Here is a 13,009-nt window from a genome sequence, read left to right as displayed (position 1 = left end):
GATCCTGGCCTGACTTCCTTCCCCTGACAGGGACCACGTCAAGCTGTGGTAACCATCTTTCATGCCTACCATGGCAAGCACGTAGAAAACACATTTTGCCTCACAAAGCATGCTGCCCACCAATGCAAAATATTCCTTCTACTCCAGTGACTAAAAGCCCTAGACAATGCCTTAAAATCACCAATGTTCTAGCCTTAAATACTGATCAGAAAGAAACATTTACAACAGTTAACGAGTTTATCAATATGACTGGGTCTTTAAAAAAAAAAAAGGGCAGCCCAATTTACTTAAGAGAAAACAAGCCAAAATAAACAGCCAAATGCAAAAACTTCCTGCTCTGCCTCTATTATCATCTTGTTCAAGTTTCTGAGGATTTTGCTGTTAGATTGTATATTTGTGTTCCACCCCATAACATAGGAACTCTGCCAACAGTGGCGCTCATCGGCACAGCTGTCTCCAACTTCAAGTGCTAAGACTCCACGAGAACCCTGTAGCTATTGCAAATTGTTAATATTTTGATCTCGGCAGACACTATCCTGCAGAGGCAGAAAACACAGGCCCCAGCTTATTGAGTTTGTCTTCCACTTCCCACAACAGTGATTGGAATCAAAATGGTTTTGACTTTTCCATCACAGATCACCAACACCAGATAGTTCTGCAACCGGTTTCCACAAGACACGTCAAGGGCTTCAGGTAAAACATGGGAGTTTCTCAGAAGGAGGCTTATACACACCCTAAGTTAACCAAATACAACAATTATAATTATTGCATTTGTCAGCAGGGACAAAACAACATTTTTAACTAATCAGATTCGTTTTTTTAACCTAACAGATCTTTATTAAAAGCAACCACAATGTGCCCGATGGATGGTAGTAGGCCAACAGGTAGAAAACCAGGCAACAGAAGTAACCCTGATGTAGCTATATATAATAAGCCCAACTCTAAATGGTGATAACTGTCATACAGTGTGGAGGGAAAGTTCTATAAAGAGTCCACAATTTTTCCTTAGGGAGTGAAGGAGGGGGAAGTCCAGGAGGACCTCAGAAGAGGAATGACTCAGGGCTAGTAGTAGGGGAATGAGCAGAATTTCACGTGTTGGAGAAGGAAAGAAGAACATTCCAGAATAAACAGCATGAGCAAGCGGACCGTTGAGAAGAACAGCTTTGATGTTGATACTGATCCACTTTTTTTTTTTTAATTAGTTGGAGGCTAATTACTTCACAACATTTCAGTGGGTTTTGTCATACATTGATATGAATCAGCCATAGAGTTACACGTATTCCCCATCCTGATCCCCCCTCCCACCTCCTTCTCCACCCGACTCCTCTGGGTCCTCCCAGTGCACCAGGCCCGAGCACTCGTCTCACGCATCCCACCTGGGCTGGTGATCTGTTTCACCCTAGATAATATACATGCTGTTCTTTCGAAACATCCCACCCTCACCTTCTCCCACAGAGTTGAAAAGTCTGTTCTGTACTCCTGTGTCTCTTTTTCTGTTTTGCATATAGGGTTAAGATCCACTTTTTATACATGTTATTGGTTAAAGGGACCAGAAAGCAGAGGGAATCAGCTACAGCTGGAAAGGAAGTAGCATCTGTTAAGATCCCTGTGGAAACAAACCCAACAGATGGAGGTTAGGGAACGCCCACCACCTACCAGGACTATAACCTTGCAGTAGGCTCTTAACTTTATACAATGACAACGTCTTTTTACACAATAACAATGTCCTGGCTTATAAGCTTGTTAAAGGTCTTTCCAAGTTTTTTGTTTTGTTTCGCTTTCAAGATTTTCTAAGGAAGAGACCAAGATTCCAATTCTTAGTTGACTCCAGGATTCTATTCGGGTAGAGTAGAAACACACCTGCTTTTCTAAGGCGAAGGCAAAGAGAATGGATCTATACTTGTTGCACTGTGTCTAATTTCCACAACTCTTACTTCAATAACTAGAGCTAACATTCCAGTAATAATCAACTCTGTGAATTCACATTCCTTTCATTATCTTAAGGTGCAACAAGCCCAAGTTTACTTAAATTCACTTTAATTCAGTATGTGCCTCAGCATTTTCAGGGAAGACAAGGGAAGTGAAAAAAGTTATGGCAATGACAGGATGTCACTAATTCAGAGGAATTAGAGACAGTATGACTGGCAGAAATGGTCTGAGCTTTGAAGTCAGAAAGACTAAGGCTGACCACCCTCTGCCCTTCTGAGATAGCGCCTTGCGGTGCTTCCTGAGAGAGCCTTCCTGAGAAGAGCCTACTAGGGTTATTTAACCTCTCTGGGTCTTGATTTCATCCCACTCTATAAATGGAGGTAATAAAACCATATGGGCTTCCCTGGAGGCTCAGTGGTAAAGAAGCCGTCTGCCAATGCAGGAGACATGAGTTCGATCCCCAGGTTGAGAAGATCCCCTGGAGAAGGAAATGGCAACTCACTCCAGTATTCTTGCTTGGACAAGCCTGTGGACAGAGAAATCAGGAGAGCTACAGTCCACGGGGTGGCTAGAGAGTCAGACACGACTGAGCGACTAAACAACAAACAAAACCATATACAGAATAGAATTGTTGAAAAAACTAAAGGAGTAAAGTGCTATAAAAAAAATTTGCTGTCTTCGGTAAGTAATGTAAGCTTCCTTATTGGTTAAATGGGGTAACACCTCCTTCACATGGTTATTTGAAAGTGAGATAGTAAGAAACCTATCTCTGTGTCCAGCGATGAGCCGACACCAGAAACCTGTGTTATTTCTAGTGTGTGCTGTAAGCTTTACACAGGCTAGCTCATTTAATTCCCACAGCAACTCCACAAAATCAGTAGTATTTATTCCCATTTTATTCACTCAGATAAAAGCAAAGTGAGATACATCAGTAACTTGCCTTGGATCAGAAGGTGACCAAATGGCTAAGCCTTGAGCCATACGTTACAGATGCATTTAAAGCAGGATCTTTGGCCTTTGGCTGAAATCACCAGTTTGACATTTTTCAGTCAGTTGAGACTGAGAGTAAAGACATCAGGGAATTATTCTTAACTCTGTGAAGTGTAATCATTGTCTTGTGGTTTCACATAAAGAGTATGCTCATCTTTTGGAAAGTAAGCTCAAGTAATTGAATATAAGAGTTCTAATGTCTAATTTCTTTGAAATGGTTCAGCAAAAAATATTTAAACTTTTAAAGTTTTTTTCCAAATGGGAAACCTTTCAACATTAGGGAAAGTATGAGTGAGGGCAGAGTTAGAAATCCATCCTCAGCAAGATGTGTGTTGCCGAGAGGAGTTCATCAACAAAATAGAAAGCTGAACGGTAGCTGAGTGGTTCTTGAGTTACTGCTCCTTGAGAAGAGTTTCTTCATTTTGTCTGCAAATTTCCAAATCATTCATAGCCATGATCCAGTGATTTAAAGATACAGACAAAACACAAGTGATTTAAAAAAATGCTTTCCATTTCCTCTGTACAAAAGGTTACTATCAATAATTTATTGAATTATTTTAATTATATTTAACTTTTTAATTTAATTATCTTTAATTTTCACTTACTGAAAAAATTTGTAGAGTTATAAATCTTAACATGTATTTCTGTCTGGAGAGGGACAGAAGGGTCAGGGTACTTTTTATACTGAAGCTATTGTTTAGGACCATCAGCAAAAAGAGCTTTACTAAACCTATGAGCATATGTTCATTAGAAAAATTTTAAAAAGACAAAAAAGAACATTAGAAGACAAAACATATATTTTTAAATATGAAGCACGATTTTACCACTTTCAAGGTTCTGATTTATTGCTAAATGTAATACATTTAAATACCTGTATTGTTTAATAAAAACCTTAAATATATGTGGGCTATCAGGAAGATCTATTTTACCTAAGACACAAATATATCTCCCTTAAGTTTCCAGTTTGATGTCACTTCCTTATAACACACCTTGCCTATTTCCAAGAGGTATCTGAGGAAGCTCAAACATAAAAACCATTAGAAGAGAAAATAGAAAATAGATTGAAATGCATAGAGAGGAGTGGTAAATAAATCTAGCAAAAACCTAACCTAATATGGCTACCATAACCAAGCAAAAATTTTAGCTCTGAGCTTGAGACGGTGGTAGAAAAAAATAAAACAGAAAACCAATCACAGCAAGCCCTGTAAGTCTGAGAGAAACGTTCTTCCGGGCATCAGCATTTAAAAGCAATTTTTCAGATGGGCCATTACATAAGAACGATGAACAATATAATGGACAATGTCCACAAATGGCAGTTTATACAGCCCATGCAGCCCATTTTCTTACCAGGCATTTCTTGTCTCATGACAAGGTCATTGCATTAAAAGTAATTCAGAGAAGGCCATTTCTGCAGCGGGCTGAGGCGCCACAGCTTTCTGATTCTCTAACTGAAACCAGAACCTATCCTCAAATATCCATTGTCTCAACTGGGCTTCTGACAGCAGTAGGGACAGCCAGTTCCATGCCTAACTACTCTGAAAGCCTGGAAGAGAAATATTTATTTCTTGCTGGTGATTCCACCTGAAATCCCTTTGCTTTGGATATCAGATGGGATAGGATACAAAACTGACCTGCTGCCCTAGAAAGAAAGCAGCCAGGCCAGCATCCTTGAAGAAAGGGAGGCAAGGAACCCCAATCTAGGGTGATGAAGCAATCAATCTCCAACAAGCCCTGAGCACGGCAACCTTCCCTTTCTGCTACTACTGCTATTTGTGTGTGCAGGGACAAACAAGGACCCATAAAAAAAACTGTTTATTATTAATAGTCATGTCCAAAAGGGGGCAAGGCCCAAGAGCATATTCCTTTCCCCACCCCCTATTTCAGCCCTAGAAGGGCAACATTTTTCATTTTACCATTTCAAGATACAGTCTATGAAGGCCAAGCAAAGTCTAACATAGAAAGACCAACAGATGTGGTGGGATATTGGACATGCACACCAGGTAAGATCCTCTCAGGCTACTTACGGGACAAGAGTCCTAAGACGGGTGTCTGGCAGACTAGGGGTTACTGCAGCCAAAGCTCCCTGGGGACCCAGAGAAAGGAAATTCCCTTTTCCAAACATCAGCTCTCCCAACACCCCCTCCCGCCCAGCCCGGCGACAGCAGACGCCAAAGGACAACGGGGCACTTAAAAAAAAAAAAAAAAGTGAGTAGATGCTTACAGCACAACAGTCTATCACCTGCTGCAAGACAAGCCCTCCCCGCTGGCCAGCCCTGAGTCACTTCCCCTCTCTGCATCGGGTCTTAATGCTCGCGGGGGCAAAAGACCCGGGGCCTCTGGCGCTGGATACCCGCAGCCCCGGAGTCGGCGCAGACACACGCTGGGCCTCCCTCTAGGCAAGCTCCCGTGGCTGCCGACCCGCTCTCTGCGCCCCAGCCGGCGCCGCCGCTACCTTGGCTAATGGCAGCTCTGAATGAAAGGAGCTGAGACAGGCTCCGGATTTATGAATGTGCAGGGGAGGAGGGGAGAGATATCATGTGACAATAAAGGAGAGCGTCTTATTCACAAAAAAAAAAAAAAAAGTGGCTGTGGCGGGCAGCTACTGTGCAGCAGCGGCCGCCGCGATGCGGTGACCGCTCGGACCCCAGGCCGACGATCTCAGGCACCGGGCCCGGCAGCCCAACCCCTAGTCGCACCCACGATCGGAAACGCCTCGGGCGCTGGCAGAAGAAAGGCAAAGCCGCCTCTGCGGCCGCAGGAACCTGCACCTCGGCCAGGGGCTGAAGGAAGACACGGGTCCGGCGAGGGGAGGTGGGTCCGCCGGAGAGCCCCTCCAGCGAGGAGCCCAGAGCTTTGTTCGCCTCGGGCCCGCGGGCCGGGCACGCACTTCTGTGCACGCGCGCACACACAGATATACACAAAGATATACACATAGACACACAGAGATATACACACAAGGGCCCCGCAGCGCGCTGCCCCGCGGGCTCCCGCCCTCCCCCGCCGCACACCCTCGGATCCGCCCCCCGAGCAGCCCCGACCCCGCGGGGCGCCAGTCCCCGGCCGGCCAACGCGTGCACACACACGCACACGCGCCGCGGGGCCCCAGAGCTGCTCCAGCACGCCGGCCCGCGCGGGGACCCGGGTGCACGCAGACCCCAGCGCAACCCGCGCCCAGTCTTCCCTTAACTCCGCAGTGTTTTTATGAATGAAAATGTGGTATGCAAATGAGAGCGATTCAAGAAAACGACATGGCGGAGCCTGGGCCCCAGTGGGCTTCCGAAGGGACCGCGGGGCTAGCGGAGGGGGCGGGAGAGTCACAAAAGTCACCGGGTCAAAACCCACCGACCCCTGGAAGCCGGAGCGGGGGTGTCAGGTGTTCCCCTCCCGCCGCCGAGGATCTCGAGAGGAGGGGTGATTTGAGTCCCCGGAGAGGGAGCGGGGACCGCCCGGAGGTCACCCGCGCGCCCTTGGCCCCCGCAGCGGCCACCAACCCGCCGACCCAACGCGCGCCCCCTCCAGCCTGCAGCAGTTTTCGCCCCCTCCTCACTTCATCAACAAGGGGGGAAATCTCGCGTCCCACACCTCACAGACCAGCGAGTCGCTGCACCCCAAGCCAAGTTCACCCAACCAGCGTCCCCGCCCGCGTCCTCAGCCCCGGCCCCCACGCTGCCCTCGCTGGGCACTCTCATCCCACCCTGCGGCCAAACTTACTCGTCCGGGTGTGTTTCTTCGGTCATTTTCCTGTTCACCTAGACGCCTGTCCCGCGGCGGGCAGCTTTGCTCCCTTCATCTTCCTGTCCGCTCATCCTCTCCCCCACCCCTCTTCTTCACATCTCCGGAGATCGCCTGATTTGGTTGGGGGGAGCTGCTAGAGATGAAGGGGGCGCCGCAGAAGGCAGAAGGGGAAGCAGGGCGACGGGAGCGCGGGGTGAGGTCTGGGAGAAGGGGTGCACAGGCAAGCTTCGCGGGGAGTAAGCGCCGCTGGGCCGAGGGGCAAGGCGGGCTGGGGCTCCGAGGGCTCGGGAGCGGGCGGAGCGGAGAGATTTGGGCAGGGGACGGCGGTAGGGGAGAGGAGGAGAAAAACAAGCGCGCGGTGGAGCGGCGGGGACTGCTGAGAGCAGGAGAAGAGGGCCGGCCGCGGGCGGGGGCTCGGCCCGGGGTTGCCCCCGGGGGGGCCGGGCCAATCACGGTTCCGGGGAGCGCTCGGCGGCCAGGGGTGGTGCGCCTGGAAGGCGGTGCAGGGCGCCCCGTCCGAGCCCCATCTCTCGACTCTACCGATTTACTCCATATTGGATTCTCACCACCGCCAACAGGAGGAGGAAGTAGGGCGGAAGCGATGACGTCTTCCCAGCGGCCAGAGGTGGTGGAGTGCAAAAAGCTTCCTACTTGCGACCGAAAAAAAAAGAGGAGGAAAAAAAAAAACTTTGTCCGGCCTACTGAGCATGCCCGACTTCCTTCCCTCCCTCCCCCCGCCCCCCAGGTCCCTCCCGGCTTCCACTCCCTGAGGAGCCCCGGAGCGGAGTTGTTTGCGCCGCGTTTAACTCCGGATCCTCCCGCGTTAGCGCTCCGGGTTTTAAGATGCCCAAGAGGAGGGAGGAGGTGGCAGCGGGGGACTTGCACACATCTGGCGTCCGGTTGGTTCCCTCCCTTCTCCCAAACCCCTGGATTAAAAATCCGAGGGAAGAGGAGGAGGGGGAAGACAGGGATCTCTAGGGTTGGCCGGAGGGTTGCTGGCCCTCGGAAAACCAACTAACCCCCACCTTGGGTCGGGAGGGTGGGGGCGGAACAGGTGCATTTGCCAAGATTCTAAATGGCAGAGGCTTTTCAGTTTCACGTGAGTCTCAGGATCTCTTTTCTTGGTAGGGGCTTGGGCGTTTTTAAGGAATCATTATTTGTACATTGTAAAAAAAAAAAAAAACCAACACAAGCCAGGAGCGTTTGCATTCCAGTAGAAATGAAGGACTTTCCCAGGTTAAAATGCAAACCCAAATATATATTTTAAATTATCCAGTAAATCTCAAGTTGGTGGAGGATGGTCCTTATTCTAGGCCCTTGAATGCCACAGTTTCTGTCCCAGAGGCTGCCAGCTCCATGGGCTTTGGCTCAGTGAGGTGGGGACCCCTGCTCCTGCTCTATCTCCCCTTTGTTTTTAAATTATTTTCCTAACCTGGCCTAGGACCGTGCTTTTTAACACAGCACTGTCTAGGCAAAGGGCAAGCAACCTGCACAACTGTGCCAGGATCTTTACTTGGCTTGATGCTCTTCTGTTGCAGTCTTGAAATTCTTTATAGTGTTTAAACTAGGGGCTTCACATTGCTACTGGAAATTCTATAGCCAGTGAATATTTCCTTCTGGGGTCTTGCTAGGGAGCAAGAGATATAGTCTCTGTTCCTTCCTGCTCTCCAAGCACTTTTATATTCCCCTGAATGTCCCAACACTACACAAAAAATTTTAACTTAATGGCAATCACTGATCCAATTAAGAGAAGACTAAATATATGCCACAAGTGTTGCATAGGTAAAGGGTATATGTATGTATTTGGAGAGTCACAGTACTCTGAAGAAAGTTATGAGTTTTCACCTTGAGTCAAGGGAAAACTAGTGGTTTACCCTAGGCTTTGTGTTTATCTTAACCATGATCTTTGTGGACACAGATTGGGGTTAAACCCAATCAACCACTCCATGCTAAGTGCTGGTATGTGGTGGGGAAAAGGGCACTAGACAGGGGAGGAACACCTAGGTTCTGGTTTCCTCCTAGCAGCCCTGAGACCCTGAGTGAGGCTTTTAGCAGTTCTTCAGTTTCTTTATAAAACAAGGATAACAAGGCCACAGTTGTCTTTCTCGGTCTTTGAGACCACTGAGGGTCTATGAGAAAGCACTGAACAAAGCAAGACCTCATTGGCATCTAAATCCCCATGAGACTAAGGAATCTACCCAGTTCTCACCTTTGCCCATTAGTTGCTTTTCTCAGCAATGTTTGAAAGAAGTCCTATTCAGTCATTCCTGAACTTCCACGAACATGAACATTTGTCTTGTCAGAAATATCCACCCAATGGGCGTCATCCTCTAGTTCAGAGTACTCAAATGACAAGGTGACAGGTGAGATGATTATTTTCTGCAGGTAGGCAAGCTGAATCTGTGTCATTACAACTCATTCATCCAGCTCCCTGCTAATAACAGTGAATGACGGGCCCAACCCAGGAGCAAAAGAAAACATTCCAAGGTCCAAGAGTCACCAAGTCCCAACTTGGATGTTCTGTTGCCAAACTCCAGCAGGTCCTTAAGTTCTCTGAGCCTCACACTATCCTTTAGTAACAAGGTAATATCCACAACGTAGAGTTGTTGGAGGATTAAATGGCTATAAAATGAAGGCACTGTGTTAAGCACACTGCAAATACGAGATTAACGGCAACCCTTTCTTCCCTTTAGCCAGTGGATTATCAAATGCTCTCCCTTTCACTCCTGGTCCTTTATGTTGCTCTAAAGAAAACCTTCCAATTTTTGCCTTGTTCATTACACAGAAGGAATCTTTTTGATGAAAATGTCCCAAGCAGGTCACCCTCCCGCATCAATCGCTAACTATGACTGGCAGCTCCGAGAATAAATGGCGGTATTGAGTGAATAACTCAGATGTTTATTGATCGGAATACCAGGGTGTTATCAGAGCCTACTGGATAGTTACCAGAATAGGGGATATCACGGATTCAGGGTTTTAATGACATTGCTGAAAAGAGCTAAATACCCACATCCCTGTCTCGCCCCGACAAACAGCAAAACAAGGGACAGGCAAGCGAAAGGTGTCTCGTAGAGTGTGTCAAAGTAATGTCGATCTGCTCACAACTTCAGGGTAACCCCGTGGAGTCTCCCGTAGGACCCCCACCTACTCGCCTCCGAGCCCGAGTCCGGGGCGGGGGAGCACCCCCTCCCGAATCCTCCGGGCCGGCCGCCCGGAAAGCCCGGAACCCGAGCGACCCTCGGCGGCCTCGGGACGGGCATGCTCAGTAGACCCGCAGTGCTAGTTTCAATCGGAAGCCGGCCTCGGCCCCCGCCCCCTCCCGCCCCGCACGGGCGCGGGGAGAAGCGGACATTTTCTCCTCCACTATCCGCTGTCTCTTGTCCTTCGCCCACTTTCTGCGTCCACCCACTTCTCGCCCGTCGGGGTCCGACTGGGCGCGGGTGTAGATCTCTCGGGAGTGGGCTGGTGGTAGTGACTCCCTTCGCCCTCCCCCAGGGTTAGAGGGGTTGCAGGGTAGGGGTGGCTGGGGGAGGACTCCACTGTGTCCTGAGATGGTTTGGGCCGCCCGACCGCGGCCCTCAGGAGCCCCCCCACTGCCGCAGCGCCCCCCGCTCCCCGCCCCGCGAGGCTTGCGCAGCTGCGCCCCGCCTGTCCTCATCTCACCCTCATCCTGCCCCTTCGGTATTTCTCAATGACCGGCGCTCGGAGGACACTTCCGACCCGGGAGGGAGCGGGTATCATTAGCGCCAGCTTTATCAGTTCCTTCCGGTCTGCCGGGAGCCCAGCCTTGCGCGCAGCTTGGCCGCGCCCCGGGCGCCCGGGTGCCTTTATTTTTCTGTTTAAACAAGCAGTCGTGTGTGCTGGGCTGTGCCAAACGAATGTGCAGCCCGCCTGCTCCGCCCTCTCCCCTACCAGGCCCGCCGGCCGGAATGGAAACCCAAGCTCTCTCTTAAAGAAGGGGATGATGCAAACTTAGAAACTGACCCGGCGTCCGGGAACGATGCCCCTGCGGGGCGCGGCGTCCCACTCCCGGCATGAATGGCTGGAGCCCGATTGCATAATCGGCGCGGTATAAATAGCCGGCGGGCGGGCCGCTGACGCGCTCGCTGGTCCCGTTATCGTGAATACTTCATCTCCGATGCGTTCACTCCCGGGTCATTTTCCCTTTGAGCTGCAAGGCTGGGATTTTAAATAGCAGAGATGAAAGGCTCTCATCCCTGCCTCCCTGCTCCCTTGAGTTCATGTATTATGAATGAAACCTCGCTGCTTCCTGAAGGCTCACTTCAGGTAGGGGAGAGAAAGTCAAGGCAGCGGTCCACCGAACCTCGTGTGTGCGTGTGTGTGTGTGTGTGTGTGTGTGTGTGTGTGTGTGTGTGTGAAAAGGCAGCGGTCCACCGAACCTCGTGTGTGTGTGTGTGTGTGTGTGTGTGTGTGTGTGTGTGTGTGTGTGTGAAAAGGCAGCGGTCCACCGAGCAGTGTGTGTGTGTGTGTGTGAAAAGGCAGCGGTCCACCGAGCAGTGTGTGTGTGTGTGTTAAAAGGCAGCGGTCCACCGAGCTCTGTGTGTGTGTGTGTGTGTGTGTGTGTGTGCGTGTGTGCGTGTGTGCGTGTGTGTCCTAGAGGGAGAGAAAGCAAGAAGAAATGATTGACAGGGCTGGGCAACCGTCTCATCGAGAAAACGTAACCGCTGATGGTTTGCCTCTGGAGTTTCAGTTTACAACTCTCCAGCCTCATTGGAAGGTAGATTCTGCAAAGGGTCTTTTCGGCTGTGGCTGCTCACTCGCCTTCTCCTCCGAGCAGTGTTGCTTCAGTCGGAGGAGCTGCTTCCCTTTCTTCTTGGAGGCAGCAGACATCCCTGACTGTAAAAGCCCTGGGGACCTCTGAGGTCTGGAAGAAGAGCAGTGCTGCGGGTCAGTTTAGCCATTCTCTTTTTTCTTAGAAGCTTCTGCTATGTCCAAAGATGAGGAAGTACAAAAACTTATTCCTCCCAACTGTATTTCACAAATACATGGTTGTTTTAAAAATGATAGTGTGCAGAGGGTTGTGTTTTTTTTTTTTTTTTTAACCCTTTCTCTTAAACACCAAGTTTCGACTTATTTTCTCAAAATAAAATGACTGGTTCTTCACCAACGCATTTCCGGTAAGTGAAAGGCAGTGGCCTGGTCATTATTTTTCAAACCGGAGGCTCATTGCTCCGACCTGGATTTAAAATGCCAGGTCCTTTGTGATGCTTTGGGATTATAGGGGCCATGAACCCAGGGTCCTGCCCTCCAAGATTTTCTGTCAGGTGAAGCAACAGTCCCATACAGAAAACATTAGGGCAATGGCTAATGCCTCTAAAACATGAGGTAAGCAGGAGAGAAAGCAGAGGTCAGGGAAAGGAAGGCTCCCCAGAAGAAGGGGTATCTGAGCCACATCCTGAAGGAAGGTGAGACGGTATAGATAATCGACAGCCCAGTGAACCCAGAAGCCCCAAGATGTGGCAGGGTGGGGAGCCAGGGTAAGAGAAAGACTGAGAAGGATGGGTCTGGGAGGCAACAGAGGTCATGCTAAAGGAGGTTAGACTATCTTGAAGTCTTGGGATCTTTTGTAGCAGGTTCACAGCTGAGCTTTGTCCAGTCCCAGCTCTTTGCAGTGGCCCCTTGTTTGCACAAACATAGTTTTTCGGCATCCACTGTCTTGGGGTTTGGAAACTGCCCCATGGTCAGAAAAGGCTCCAGATAAATTCTGTTTTTGCTTATCTTTTTTCAAAAAAAAAAAAAAAGAGAATCTAGCAGTTTAAAATCAGACTGTTTCACATAAAAATCAAGATTTTGGGCTCCTCTTAAAAAATACTCCAAAGATGCGGGAACTATGCGTGCCAAATTCTTGCTTGGTAACAGTTGACTCGGTGAATGGCGGCTGGCCCATCTGTCAGGCTTCTGGCTCCTGTAGGCATTTGAATTTTTGACTCTGACATAAAAGAATCCTTTATGACTGCACAAGGCCCCACTCTGAGACCCAAAGTAGGCCGAGCTTGGCAATAAGTACACAGCATTTTACATGAGGATCTCCTGGCCTCTTGGAAGGAAAGATCTTCACCAATCTTCAATCTCCTACTCCAAGACTATTATAAATTAGGCCAAATAATAAAATGGATTAGAGTGAGCTCAGTCAGAGTCCAGTGGAAGGGAGGCAATGAGGCCTCTAAAACAACAACACTTATCCCCAACTCAGGCTCTGTTTCTGGGGAACTCAACCCAAGATCTCTGCCAACAGGGCATCTGAGGTTCAAGTGGTTCACTGGAAAACTCTCCAAATGGAATAATGTTTGTACCCCAAACTTATGGAGCAGCATATATAAGTTACATAAGACAT

At 49.1% G+C, this 13,009-nt stretch overlaps 1 protein-coding gene across 1 annotated transcript in view; it reads right to left on the bottom strand.

The window, feature by feature from the left end:
- SPRED2 (sprouty related EVH1 domain containing 2) overlaps nucleotides 1–9,480 on the bottom strand; it is a 121,660-nt gene extending 112,180 nt beyond the window's left edge. The window contains exons 1-2 of the mRNA XM_065929043.1: nucleotides 8,864–9,480; nucleotides 6,631–7,301 (exon numbers count right to left, since the gene is read on the bottom strand). Coding sequence (XP_065785115.1) covers nucleotides 6,631–6,656 — 26 coding nt within the window. The 5' untranslated portion in view covers nucleotides 6,657–7,301; nucleotides 8,864–9,480. The remainder of the gene's footprint in view (nucleotides 1–6,630; nucleotides 7,302–8,863) is intronic.
- Nucleotides 9,481–13,009: the final 3,529 nt, after the last annotated feature.

The sequence above is a fragment of the Muntiacus reevesi genome, chromosome 3 (assembly GCF_963930625.1).
Source record: "Muntiacus reevesi chromosome 3, mMunRee1.1, whole genome shotgun sequence".
NCBI lineage: Eukaryota > Metazoa > Chordata > Mammalia > Artiodactyla > Cervidae > Muntiacus > Muntiacus reevesi.
The sequence above is the reverse complement of the archived record's forward strand: the minus strand, read 5'-3'. Positions and strand labels throughout refer to the sequence as shown.